Source organism: Bactrocera tryoni, chromosome 4 (assembly GCF_016617805.1).
Source record: "Bactrocera tryoni isolate S06 chromosome 4, CSIRO_BtryS06_freeze2, whole genome shotgun sequence".
In the NCBI taxonomy this organism is placed as follows: Eukaryota; Metazoa; Arthropoda; class Insecta; order Diptera; family Tephritidae; genus Bactrocera; species Bactrocera tryoni.
In genome coordinates, this window is record NC_052502.1 from 52205054 (window position 1) to 52220285 (window position 15232).

A 15232-nucleotide genomic window follows, 5' to 3' on the forward strand; every position below is an offset into this window, starting at 1 on the left:
CAATCGCATACAATTGATCCTTCAGCTTGTATGGCAGCTATATGCTATAGTAGTCCGATTTAGAAACTTTTTTGGAATATGGTAGCGTTATGTTAGCAAATATTACACGTCCAATTTTGTGAAGATATCTCTTCAAACAAAAAAGTTTTCAAAACAAGTGCTTGATTTCGATCGTTCAGTTTGTATGACAGCTATATGCTATAGCGATTCGATATCTGCGATTTCGACGAATGAGCAGCTTCTGGGAATGGGAAACACGTGTACAAAATTTCAGTTCAATATCTCAAAAAATAAGGGACTAGTTCCCGTATATACAGACGGATAGAGAAACATGGCTCTACAGAGTCTCCGATATTTCCGTCTATTTTTTTCTATTATAGATACTTGTATATGATCGTTAAGATTGTATGTAAAAACGCTAAACTGAGGCTATTCAGCTCTCTCTCTTTATATCGTAAGAATAATTTTGATTAATGCTACTATATTTTCATCACGGTTCTTAAAGTCAACCAACACAAAGGCGTCTGTTGTTCATTTGGAACTAGTGACCTTAGAACCTTAGACCTAACCTTAGAATGAACCTTACATTATGCCAGAGAGCACATTATAATAAGTATATTTTTTTAGAACAATTCTGCCCAGCTAAACCTTTCAATCTACGAGTCTGAACTGGAGCAACCTTTAATTTTTTGTGATAAAAACTGTTACTTCGTCAAGTTTCTTCAAGAATATTTTTGAAATGTTTTCTTGCTGTTTCAACAAAAACAACCAGCGATTCTTGATAGTTCTGCATCAATCTAGTATTTGCGATTTCATGTGATGCCTTTCAGACCTTTTGGCTTTCATCGTTAATGAAGCTTAATCAAATTACAAATAAAGCACTAAACGATAGCGCCAGGATAGAATTACGAGGCTCTATGAACTTTTACAACTTGAGAAAATGATAGCTGAACAAAGTGATGTATGCCACAGCAGTTGGAAAGCAACACTGGCCTACTAATGCATTTTTCAGCACATATTCAGCTTAAGAGAGCAGCGGCTGAGTTAGCTATTAAATGCCAAAGAGCTGTAAAAGCTTTGTAAGCAGTTGCTTTCAATGGAATTTAACTCAGCTTTTGGTCTAAAGCAATAGGTAAATCTGATATGTGTTGAAAGGCATATAAGATAAAAAATGTGGAAGATGTAAGATGAAAGTAAATATAAAATATCAGTCGCTCAGACATTTTTCTCAAATCTCTGAATAATAAATGAAATTTAAGTTGTGATTTCAATTTTGACATTTCATACTTTATAAAAGCCGAAGGGGATTTCTGGCATAATTATAGAGCTATGCTTATATAACAATGTAAATATGTATGTTTAGTACATGTATTTCAATTCATTTGATATTGGAAGTGCCTTTCCACATGGATACGTGTATGAATTTGATATTATATAGCCCTAGGCAATTTTTATCACAAAATTTGTATTCAATTATTAATTTTTGATGAGAAAGAAACCGAGACTTTTATAAATATGAAACGTTTACTTCCAACAATTCGTTTATATGTATATGTAAAAACATACTAGTATGTATGTATATGCATACCCATTCCCTCATAAAGACGACACCCACACATATGCGTACATGGAATATGATGAGCTATGGAATATGACATGAATATCCTAAGTTACGCATACATATGTATGTGCTACAGGTTGACGTTGGAGGTGTGGCATGAGGATTTCTAATTGTTGACGGGAAAATAAAACTGATTTCTAAAATACTAATCTGCTATTGTGACAATTTTAGCTCCTAATGCATTTTCATTATTTATATGTACATATTTTTTTCGTTCTTTATATAAAATTTTATTTTAGTATGTTTATCTCAAATATATACGTATGCATAATATATACAAATTTATATCAAGTTGTACACACCGAAACCTCTATACTCTTTTCTTCTTAAATTCCATTTCTGCAGGACGTTAAGGCCGTCGTTACACACTCAATACACTGTACATTAAATTCCATTGGTGGCATTCAAGTGTTGTTTCCGTTATTCTCGCAACTGGATATGGCGCACGAGGGCATAAGCGATATTAAACGCGATCCGACGCTATGGTAAGTAAGCTACAAATATAAAATTAAAACAAGAAATAATATAGAGCATTATATTCAAGTCAATATTCAACTTAATTATTATATCTGCCGCCAGCTGCATTTTTAATAAACTTATAATGGTTAACAGAAGTTTTAATCTCACAGCTAGATTTTACAAATTTATAAATGCGATAAATCGTATTTCAAAACTTTTTATATTACATAAAGTACAGCAAAATATTGCGGTTCATTAAACCAGAAAAAAAACTCACAAACATCCAAATAATATCAAAAATAACAAGGCTATTGGCTTTCTTAGTCAATGAATCAATCGAATTGGATCGTATAGAGGCATTTCAGGACTTTCGTCATCACCATAAAACATCCGCCTACCATGTGCAGGCTTGTGGCAATCCACTAGAATGCGCACACAGGCCTATTTTCGTGTTCTTCCGCCATAACGCGTCATCAAGCGGCCGAAGTATGTAAACTAGATAGGTGAAACCACATGAATCATCTAGAGGGCATTCAGGGCTTTCATTTGACATATCAAGCGCTATGGAGTATGACCTTCAATAACAATTCAATCAATGATGTCCAAATTACAAAAAAATTGCCTAAAACCTACTCATTTGTACTGAGAATACTTAGTTAATAATGGTTATGTCGATATCTGATACATTTTTAGCTTATGCGGTTCAAAAATATTAAATTCTTTCGATACTCGGTAAAAAAAATTTCATTTAGAACTGCTACCACTAACTTCAAATAAATAGCAAATGTCTGAAGCGTATATTTTTCTGCCGTAACCCTAAATGTATGCTTTGATTTTCAATTGGTTTGCACAAAATCTTTTTAAACCTAAAAAATATCCAGCCTTTGAACCTGTTTAATGATTAATTTTAGGTACATGTGTTAAAATTTGTAGGTAGTCATGTTAGAATACTCCATACTAATCTACTGCTGATCTTGTGATCTGAAAACTGCACAGAAACTTCTTGAAATATATCTAAGTTGAATTCCTGAACCCTCTAAAACGGAGTTGGATCAGTTCGACCATTCTCAAAAAATGCATTTAAAGGGGCAGAAATTATTTTATAATATTTTAGTACTGATCGTCGGCAAAAGTTTAATATTGAGGTGAATCAAAGCATCCTTATTGCATGATATATATAGTTAGGCAAAGGTAAACCAGTCTTCAATAAAAAATATACACATACATATAATATTTCAAGATTATTGAACATCCCTAGTTGTTTAAGGTGAATTGATCTGGGACCAGGTTTCCAAGAAGAGCTACTTCTTCTTCAAAAGCATTTGAGTTCATTTTATCAGCACAAACGATGACTCGGAGCTTAAACTCCTTTTAAGTTCGGCCTACGCGCACCCAATTGTACCAGATTTAAGCATCAGACCACTTTAAATATTGTCTTATTTGCCAAATCAAAAATAATTTATTAATTTATTTGGAAATTTTAATGAACAAGGAATTATAAGAACTCATAAATTTACTTTGTTATACCTGCAACCCCAATCAGAACTTTTCTAAAACACCCCATGTCAACGCTTCCACACTTCTCCTTGCAGTTCCAAACTTTTGGGTTTCATTTGTGAATTAGTCGAAACATCACAAACCGTACAACAACATATGATACAGAATCGTGGATTCCTAGTCATCTCGTTTATGTTGCAGCGTTCGTCGCGCGAACACTTGACGCTGGAAGTTTTGGGTTCATTTCTGAATTTAACCAAATATTTGGTGACATGTCTGTCGGCGAATAGTGATTTATTGCTGAAGCAGGTGAGTTTTGCAATTTCTCCAATCGTATGCAAATAAGACGACAATCGGCCGTTATTTATGGCCTTTTATTAACAGTACCAGTATGTATATATGTATGTATTAAATGCTTATTAATATATGTATGTACATTTGTGTGTACAAAAGTGTTGAAAGCTTAGAGTTTGGAAATTTCCGATTTTTTCATTGTGTGAAGATTGTAAATTTTTACATGTGTACATGCATATATATGTATGTATTTGTAAGTATATACTTAAGTTTTTTAAGTGCGAATTTATGTATTTGCTATGGCATAACAGTCTTGCGCATAGCTGGCATGTATATATGTATTCTATGTATATTATATAAAAATAAATTGCCTTGTTCAAGTGTCGATAAATTTGACTTAAAAATATGTAATTGGCTGTTAAAATTTTGCTGTAAATCTAAGTATGTTAAAAAAAAATAAATAAATTTATTTTATAGCTTTAAGTAGGTCTCCGAATTGCGTACTTTTACAAATGCATGAAGTGTTTATTTTATGAATTCTTAAATTGTAAATCTTTGCTGTACATTCGAGAGCAGAAAAGTATTTCTTTCATAATTCTTCTTTCTTTCTTTTATTTAAATTCTTGTTTTATAAATGTCTACAGTTAAGCGTGGCCTTGCGATTTCCATATAAAAAAGTAAACATGATTTAGCTTATGTAATTAATTTAATTTAAATGCATTTCTAGTTTACAAATTAGTGGCTAAATTGACATACTAATTTCATATATATCTTTTTTTGCAAAATTTATGCCTGAAAATTTATTTAAGATATTGAACTGCTTTAACCTGTCATGAAATTCTCTAAGCTAAAACCTCCGCTAGTGCCGCCTTTAAATGTCTATTACTTTTACAACATATTTTTTTTATGTTGTTGTTTGCATGTGCTCCTTACCAGCTATTTGTTTGAAAAGTGTGTTTAAAAAATTTCCTTGACGAAAAAAATTTCCAAAATAGCATCAAAAATTTTCCTAAAATGTTTCGAAAACATCTTTAAAAAAATTACCAAAATATCTTAGAGATCATACGAACATTTTTCGAAATTATTTCAAAAACATTTCGATTTCTTTAAGATATTTTCGAAAACTTGTGAAGCAAATTGTTCAAAATTTTTCTGAAAACATTTTGAAATTTATTTAAAAATATCCAAAAACTTACGAAAATATTTAAAAAAAATTTGAAAACATTTTCGAAAACTTGATAAACAAATTATTAAAAATTATTCTGAAAACATTTAGAAATTTTTTTTAAAGTTACGAAAGTGTTTAAAATTTTGGAAAATATTTCGAAATTAAAAAAAATAAAACTCATAAAAAACTACAAAACAGTTTCAAAAACTTTTTTTAAAATATTTTCGATAACTTGTAAAACAAATTATTCAAAATTATGCCTTGAAAATATCCAAAAAATTACGAAAGTGTTTCAGAAATTTTTTGAAAAATGATCGAAAAATTTTGAAAAACTTCTTTAGCAAATTTTCGAGGATGCTCCATAAATCGTAACTTTTTGTTAAGAAAAAATTATGAAAATGTTTGAGAAATGTTACGTAAATTTTACTAAATTAATTTAAAAATATTCCGAAATTTCTTTTTAAAAAATCAAAAACATTACGAAAATAATTTAAAAATTTTTTAAAAATTTTCAAAAAATCTCGACAACTTGTCAAATAAATTGCTCAAAATTATTCTAAAAACATTTCTAAATTTTTTAAGAATATCCAAAAATTACAATAATGTTTCAAAATTGTTTGAAAAATATTTTGAAAATTTTTCTAAAAATAAATTATTCAAAATTAATCTAGAAACATTTTGAAATTACTTTTTTAAGCCTAAATAATTGCAAAAATGGTTTAACTTTTATGAAATTGATATTTTCTAAAACCCTTAAAGCGTTTTCCAAACTAGTTTCGAAAATTTTTAAAAAATGTTTTTAAAATTTTCCTCCTACTATATTTTACAATATTTTCTCTAAAACTGTATTACAACAACCTTTTAAATCTTTTTTCTATATAGCAATGCTCGTACCAAAAACTAATCAAACTTTTTCCTTTTTCGAATGTCTCTTTCTTTTTCCATCATTTTTTTTTCCTTCGAAACTCGCTAACCTCAATTTGCCTATCGCTTTCACTTTTCATCGTCATTTTTTATTTGAATAAAAAATTGGCTAAACTTGAAAATGAAAAAATTCATTGAAACACAATTTTTTCGCTGCTCTTCAACACGCAAACTATGAAATATATTACTTATATTAAAAATCTATGTCTAAAATATATAAAAATCTCGTATGTGTATGATATAAAAACAACAACTTCTAAACGGCAAACACCGCAAACAAAACTACTTCAGTTCTATCAGGTGAAGAAATTCAACAATTCCCTACGAGTTCTTTGTTCCGAAATGTATACATATGTATGTGAGAGCAAGCTTTCGAACTGCAAGGGTTTACCAAATTTGTACTCAATGAGAAATTAATTGTTTTTGTAGACACCAAGTGAACAATTTTCAATTTTATTTGTTAATTTAATTATTTTTTAAAGTTTACGTATTTTAAAATCCTTCTAAACTGTTTTTTTTTATTATTTGTATTATCAATAAAAACCATAAGCCGATTTTGAGTTTCTCTAAAGCTGCCGAGTAGTTTATAAATTATAAAAATTTAAAAAATTAATTTGAAAATATATACATATTTATATAGGAATTTGAATTAAATAAATATATATGTATTTTTATTTTAACAAAAAACAAAAAATAATATTACTGAATTATTATTAAATTCTTCAGAGAATTAACACAAATACATACATAAAAAAATTATATAACAATTTTTCTGACATAAGTTAACAACAAAAAATAACAATTATTAAATACTAAAATTCTTCATCTTTTATCCTGCACCAATGCATATATAATAATAAAGAAAATAATACAATTTCTAAATTTGAAATTTCTTTCTTAAAGATGTCAGTTCTATAATTTTGAAATATTTAAAAAAAAATCAATTTTTTCTATTATTTTCAAAAAATTATTATTATTTTTTTAAAAATCATTTTTTTATATTCTTAAAAAAAGAAATAAGTAAAAGTTTAAAGTTTCTTAAACCAATACAATCAATTATATAAAAAGTTTTTGAAATGAAAAAAAAAATGATTTTTTTTTATTATTTGCATAAAAGTATTTACATTTGATTTAAAAATTATTAATTAAATTTTTTCTTAAAAAATTTCAAAACAATTATTTTTTGTTTTTGTTTTACAAATGAAATTATTTTTAAATTATATTTCGTTTTTAATTTATTTTAATAACTAAAAAAAAAATTTTGTATTAAGACTTTCTGTATTTTTTTATTTACAAATTATTGTATTTATGATTCATATTTTGTTTTTAACTTTTTCTAAATTAAATTGTCGTTTACATTTTTTATTAAAAATTGTTTGTACAACTTTTTTAAATTATATTATGTTTTTGATTTATTTTAATTATTATTTATTTAAATTTTTGTGAGAAAAAATTTCTGAATTTTTTTATTTACAAATTATTGTATCTATAATTAATATTTTGTTTCAAACTTATTTAAATAATTTTTTTTTATTTTAATTTACAATTTAACAAATGAAAATATTTTTAAATTATATTTTCGTTTTGGTTCATTTGAATTATTCATATTTTTTATTAAAAGTTGTATGTAGTTTTTATTGTATTTTTAAATTATATTTTGTTTTTAATTTATTTTTTATTATTTTTCTTTCAGTTTCTTTATTAAAAAATAATAAATAAGTTCAATTGCCAAACAAAAATAAAAATTTAAGTTTTTTAAATTTTCTGACTTGACATTTAATTGTCAGTACTGCAAACGAATTTGAATGATTTGTTAAAAAATATCTGTAAAAAAACTTTTATTTAAAAATATTAATAATTGAAAAATTTAAATGAATTTTATTAAAACTTTGCAAAAACTTTGATTTAAAAATTTTCATTAACAACTTTTTGGATTAAAATAGAACAATAAAATTACTTCCATTTTTTTTAAATATTTTTCTCCTTTTTACTGCAAAAAATATTCAAAACTTAATTTTTTTTTTAATTTTGGTGGTTTGATTTACTAATTTTTGTAGTAACCAATAATTAAAATTAAAATTATCAAGCCTCATTACGAAAGTTCTGTAAAAAATTTCAATTCAATAATTCACAAATTGAAAGAAAATCAAAATTTAAAAATATATCAAAATTATTTTTGGAAAATTTTCAATATACCTTTTTCACATTAAAATAAAAATAATTATTATGCCCAATTTTGTTTTAATATTTTTCATATTTCTATGAAAAGAATATTAAAAATTTAAATTTATGATTTTTAAAAAATCATTAAAAATAGTATTATAAAAGATCTTATTTGAAAATATTCAACATATTTCATTAAAATGTATATAAAATTATTATTCCATCTTTTTTAAATATTTTTCACTTTTTTATTAAAAAAAATTTAAAAATTTAATTTAGATTCATGATTTATTAAAAATTTATTCCGAATAATTGTTCGCCTTTTTATCAAAAAAACATTAAAAAATTAACTTAAGTTTATGATTTTTGAAAAATCATCAAAAAACAGTAAAAGTGCTCATATGAAAATTTTTAATATAACTTTTTTGCACAAAACTAAAAACAATTATTATATTTATTTTTAACTATTTGCTCACTTTTTATCGAAAAAATATTAAAAATTTAATATAAATAAAAATATGATTTTTGAAAACATTTTTTTGTTTAATATTAATGATTTATTAATTTTATTTTAATAGCAATGTTTAAAAACAAAAAATTAAGTACTTCAAAATTATAATTAAGGATTGTAACATATATTGCCCAACACATTAATTAGGCCCCTGAAACGGTTTGAGAGCTTGCTCTAACAGCAAAAAAAAATTAAGTATATAAAGTTGTTCGTTTTCCAAATTATGCGTTTTATAAGTAAAACTAGTGTTGAAGTCGTAATTATTAGTAGTTCGTGTAAAATTTGGTTTGAATACGTATTTAGTAAGTAGATTTGAAATTTTTGCAGTTTTCTTGTCGCAAATCTCGTTGGATTTTACGCAAATGTAGCGCTTTGAAGTTCAGCCGTAGCTCATTGGAAATTTTTATAATTATAAGCAAAGTATTTTCATACAAAAATGAATCAATATATACTTATACATATAACTTGTAAATTACTTATTAAATAGTATGTATCATTTTTGCTCTTGAGAGCGCGTAATTTTATCCATATTTTTTTATACGATAATATCTTTCCTTAATCATTTCTTTGTTGTGTCAATATTTGCCTGCAAAAGTGGCTGGCGAGCAGTGATGCGTTTACACTTTAAGCTACCCACTCACACACTTACAATTGTATGTGTATTTTTGTGTGTGTGTGCGTCTGCATATTTGCGCAGCAGCACGTGAATCCGCCGAATCTCGCTCGAAATTCTGCGTGCGGCACGTGTGCATTTCCCGCATTGTCCTTTGCTGCTCTGCAACGTTAATGCCGCCGCTAATGGCTGAGTACATAATGCGAGTACATAAATGCAAGCACGAGCTTACATGTGAAAGCTTTTTAAATCAAAAAATCTGTTACTCGCGACGATGTGCATTGCTTTAAAGATACTTATTCATTTATAAGTCGTTAAGAGTTGGAGTGGTTAGTTGTGTTGCAAGGATACCGGTTTTTATTTGAGTTAAGGAATTTTGTGTGAAATATGAATTTTTATGGCTTTTTGGCAGATTTATCACATGAAAGTAACGTCGTATAGGCATGGCGACTTCGACTTCTTCGGCTTTTTCCATTCTGTGGAGGTTGATTTTGAAGTATCCGTGACCGAATAACAGCTGAGTTGTGTAAAAGTCGAATTTACGGCTAATCCATAAGTTTAGATCCTTTATTAGTCTGTCCGTCCAACTGCCGCGTCTCTCATTCTCCCATCTTCGTTGCCATGCCAGTATTTTGTCTTTCTCTATTCGGCCAATTACGCTCTTGTTGTTTTCGAATGTTTTCTTTAGCTCCCACAGCTTTTTCTTTTCATTTGCCAGAAGATTAATTGGGACATTACCGCCTATTACTACATAATAATGCATTGGCTGATAATGTTCGGTAGGTTGATACAACCCTGAGGACTTGCGCCGGTTTTTGTTTTTTTAGGCATATCTGCCCAGATCTCAGCTCCGTATAACAGGACGCTGATCGTTGTCGACATTATGAGCTTTGTCTTTCTTTGGTTGGGAACCCCTCTGCGGGCCATTAGTCTGCTAAGTTGGGAGGTGATTTTCGCTGCCTTTCCTGCGGCGTGGTGGATTTGTACCCAGAAGATTAGTCTGGGATCCAGTCTTACGGCTAGGTAGTTTATTGCTTTGTGAATTCTAAGAATATCCGTAGGTTCGCCTTAGATCATATACTTTCAAGACCTTTCATACTTTTTAAAATATAAATCGAAGATGAACATGATGAACACTATCATCAGTTTCGAAAAATACTTCATTTGTCGAATAAATGCCAGAAAAGTAATTCGAAGACAATATTGAAATCAAAGAAATCTGTTGAAAACCCCTTCCATCTGCTTTTTATTCATTATCGAAATTCATACAATGAAAGTCATAAATAACATACTCCCTAACACCATTTGAACTAGGCAGACTTAATTCAGTTAGAATCGCAATCAAAAATCGGTTATGGTTTTCTCAGTTAGAGGAACTACTCATGAGCCTAAAACCTAACAAGCTCACCAGTAAGCAATCCGAGCAAAGCGGATCCCCGAGTTCTTCACCGCCGGATTGCCTATCCAAAGTAAAATCAGCAAGTTCGAGTTCTGAGTTGCATAGTAAAGTAAAAAATAATTACATTGGAGAAGTCGAAAGAAGGAGTCGAAAAAACAGAGGTCGAATCAGATACGATCAAGTTAATTTGTTGTTGAACAACGCGGAACAACATTTCAACTCCTTACGTACAGTTGCAATCGAAATCATTAGTTTTCGGAAAGGTCGTAAGAACGGCTGGTACGATGAGGACTTTCGTGTCGCTGTGGAAGGAAAGCGGACAGGTTTCAAGACTGGAGGAAACTCTTGCAGAGACCAAAAAGGAGATCTGGTGACTGATGTTCAGAGCATACTGAAATTATGGAGGGAACACTTCTCCAGCATGCTGAACGGCAGTGAAAGTGTAACATCGGGAGATGCCGAACCCGATTCCTCAATCGTTGACGATGGAATAGATGTTTCTTTGCCCGACAACGAGGATGTTCGAATACCCGCCTGAAGAGCAACAAAATAGCAGGGGTCGCTCGTAGTTAATAGTTGGAGCCACTTTTCCATTGAAATTTATGGTGGAATAGAGAATAGAATTATCGGGTACCGAATTTTAAAAGGGCAATTAAAAACAATCTCTTATAAGACACATCCGCACTAGAACCAAACTTTTCAGAGGAAAATTTTTGGCCCAGATTTTCACTCGATTGAAAAAGTGTTTCAGAACTGTAGTAAAATGAGTATTTGGACAATATAATTTCAAGATGTTAGTATTTTCAACCCTCCGTGGAGCTCACATCTTGCTATAAAGCTTTAAATGTGCCATTTTCAGTGTTCTTGGTTATAACTAAATCCAACTTTCAGAATGTAAAAAAAAAACTCTTTTAAGACTTAAAAATTTAAATGTAAATTTTTCCTCTTTTCCGCGCCTTCGTTAATCGAGACATACTCTCAAATCAACCGTGCAACAAATTATGCAAACCAATAATTATTTTCACCGCACATTTATCCCTCATTTATGCGCGCGTAATCACGGAGTTCTTACCACGGCCGTCACTTACTAGCGCGCGGCCAATGTCCGTTGTAATTATAGCGATAATTTTTCAATGCAAATACGTATCCTTCGTTAGCCGCCACTACCGTTTCCACAACCCTTCAACTTAGCACGGCGACTATCGGTTGTTTAATGAGTTATCTGCCGACTTTGACGTTAATATCGACAATGTTGCAAGGAGCGATACTGTCCTGCCACATCACTGTCAACCGGCGGCTCATACACTGACACACTGTTGTTGTTGCGGAAGCGATCGTAGTTGCAATTTTTGTTGTTTCTTTTATCAATTCCCATTTCGACGTTAAGTTTACCGTTTTTCGGCGCGCTTTATTTTCTGTTGCTTTATGTTCTTCTTCTTCTTTAGTATTATGTCGGTTAGTAATTATGGGAACACAGCTCAATATGCGCTGTAACTTGGCCGCTTGCGCGCTCCGACGCCTTGCTGCATGAGTGCAGCACGCCAGCACGAGTACGCTTGCACCACACAGCCCTGCCACGCGTCGTTGGCGCATTTTGCTCGCTGGCGAAGTTTCATAAATTTCATTTGTGTCAACACAACTCAGCTTTTGGCGGCGTTGAACGGGAAAGTGGCGCGTAAAGTGCTGAATTATGGCAGCACTGGTAGCAATTTGTTATTGTTGCTACTGCTGTTGTTGTTTCTGTTGCTGCGCGCTTGCAGATTTGCGCATATTCATATTTTTTGCGCTTGTTTTCATTTTATTCTCATTTCAGTGCTTTATTACTACTTGCCTTTGGATGTATTCGTGTAAATATGTATGTATGCGTGCATGTCTGCAAATATATTTCGGTTGTGCAACGCTTAACGCGTTTTTAATTGCGAAACTTTTCCCGCTTCGTGCGCTCGTGCAATCCATTGACCACTGCAGCTCATTCGAATTTTATCTGCTGGCCGCCATTATATGCACTTACACAAGCGCAAATTTACATGCAAACAGCTTTATTTGCAATTTCATGTTGCCGCACACACACATATACACCACTTGTACTTGAAAATAGCATGCTCTGCATTTCGCTCATGAATTCTTCGGATTTATGCATTTACTGCTCAAAATTTATGCTTCCTTCACGAAATGGAAATAAAAAATTAGCAGCTCGTACACACACCCCCACGCCCAGTAATATTTAATGACTGTCGACAGCGATCACTGCCAGTAGACACAATTAAGCATACAACAGTAACAACAATGGTACCCGCAAAAATTACACTTTTCCACAAAATTCTCATAACTGCCAGCAAAACCGTTCATATATTGGCAGATTGCGAAGGACATTCGCATGTCCTGCAGCTGTGCGGCGCGCGACTGCGGTTGCAAGTGCAACGCGAAATATGAATTTTGATCTTTAAATAATTGCGGAAAATTCAAAATTCGCAATTTATGAATATAATTTCATACAAACATACACGTTAGGGTGAGCAAAAAAAAAAAACGATGTCGAAATTATGGTTTAAATTTTAACTTTATACAGAGAAATAAGTATTTCTGCTAGACAGACAGATAAAACATTTCACCGAGGATTCTTGTAGAGCATACAATTTCAGAAAAGCTCTGCTGCAGAATTTTTTTTTTTCAAAACAAATATTTGTATAATTTAAAATCTTTGGAGAAAGTAGAAAAAATCCTTATCTTTTAGAGCGTTGTTTAATTTTATCACCTAAATCCCATACTAGTTTCGTTTTTGGCTCACCCTAATATACATACAAACAATATTTGAGTTAGTGTGAGCGATTTCACGAAAATATAAGTATGACTTATGTAATTAAATTAACTGAATAAATAGTTTAACATTTATATTATTTCTAAAAAAAACTTTACCATCCGTATATTCCAGTGGAACATACATAGACAATATACTTTGACTGCGCATCTTCTAGTGCTCTGGTTGGCAATTGCTTTGATCTTTTTCCAGCTGAGTAAAAAATTTTTAGGTTAATGATCCGCTCTAACTATAACAAAATATCTTTCTAGTCGGTTGCAATTGCCGATTTAGTACTAGATTTTATCTAGCCACTTCTACTTCAGTCGTTTTTACGATAAATTTGTTATTTTCAGCCAACTTTCGTCTTCGAATTCAGCTAGTTGCGCCGTTATGTAAGAAAATCTTAGTCTTTATCGATACTCTGGCTCAGATAGTCACTAAGCAGCTCTCCCTTAGCGAACCGTCGCAGGCACTGGGACCACTTTGACATTAATTCAGGGTGACGATCCATATTTTCCATCATTTCCTATGTACAGGTCCCGTGTTTTTATCCGTAGTAAATTTTCTATGTAATTTTCACGTTTTGTCAGTTTTCCTCGTTTGGAGCAGTACAGTTGTGACGTTGACCGCATTCAAAGGGCTGACCAAAGTGCAGCTGTTCTTCCCAGCATATGCACTTGAAGAATGTTCAGCGTCATCCTCGATGACTCCGTTGTATATAAAAGCGGGTATTTGACTTTTCCTTTTTCTAAAATATCCGCGCTCGTATATCAACTGTGTAGCATAAGAATCCACATCTCCATGTTTCCTGTTGGATCACGCTTTTATGTGTCTAATTATACTACCCGTCCTTTTACCATGACGTTCCTGCACCCAACGATACGTGCTTCTGCTTATTACCGATGCAGCTTGGTCTAAAACTGTGTAGTATATCAAAACCTTCATTAGAGCAGCTGTGCGATACACTTTTTCTAGGATTTTATGTTTTCTACTTTTCCTTAATAATCCCGTCCATAATTCTGTTCGGTAGCAAGACATTCAACTTGGGCGACATTAGTAGCTACATTTTGTCCTGTGTTGATCCTCTAATGTTGTCCTTCAGCCTGCCAAGTTGGAAAGTTATTTTTGACATTTTTTCCCGCGTGTTGGATTTCCTCTTGTATTTTTAGAGCCCCGTTTATTGCCTTCCTATCTACTATAATCGGAAAATGCTTCTTTGTCAGCTATATCAGCTCGAATTTTTCAGTGGCAAGTTTAAAGCCTCCCGCGTGTAGTCACATTTGTGCTCTGATCGTCACCGTACGTTCAGGACGGAATTAGAAAACTCGTCTGAGGTCACTTCATGCTCTGTGAGCTTCTTCTACAGTTCTCATAGCATTCTCTTTTATCGACGTGTAGACCAATAGTTGATGTTGATGGCCGTTCCTGGGCATCCTGAATAATTTGTACCAAAAACTTGCTCCCTACAAACAATTATCACTGAGAGCCTTTTCCAACAATCTGAACGTATCTGCACCAGAAATTTTATTCCGCACTCAAACTCAAACTAAAGGAACTTCTTTGTTGAATATGTTCGCTCATCGTAAAAATCGGCGAATGCGCTTTATATATTTCAGATAGACAAACGTATAATAAACACCAATGATTATTTTGATATGACAATTGATACTGATGTCACTGACATTCATACCAACATAAAAAAAGATTTCGTCGAATGGGTTTTCGCGCGCAATTTAAATTAAAAAGTCTTACTAGTTTTTGCCCACAGTAGTACATATGTACA

The 15232-nt window shown here is 31.2% G+C and overlaps 1 protein-coding gene across 6 annotated transcripts in view; it reads left to right on the top strand.

The window, feature by feature from the left end:
• LOC120774162 (neurobeachin) overlaps positions 1 to 15232 on the top strand; it is a 713474-nt gene that overhangs the window by 645498 nt on the left and 52744 nt on the right. For 5 of the 6 annotated variants that reach the window (XM_040103580.1, XM_040103581.1, XM_040103583.1 and 2 more), the window contains 2 exons: positions 1967 to 2106; positions 3673 to 3886. In XM_040103580.1, the coding sequence (XP_039959514.1) occupies positions 1967 to 2106; positions 3673 to 3886 (354 nt within the window). Of the gene's footprint in view, positions 1 to 1966; positions 2107 to 3672; positions 3887 to 4515; positions 4549 to 6254; positions 6264 to 15232 lie in introns of all 6 variants that reach the window. The other variant, XM_040103579.1, reaches the window with a different exon arrangement.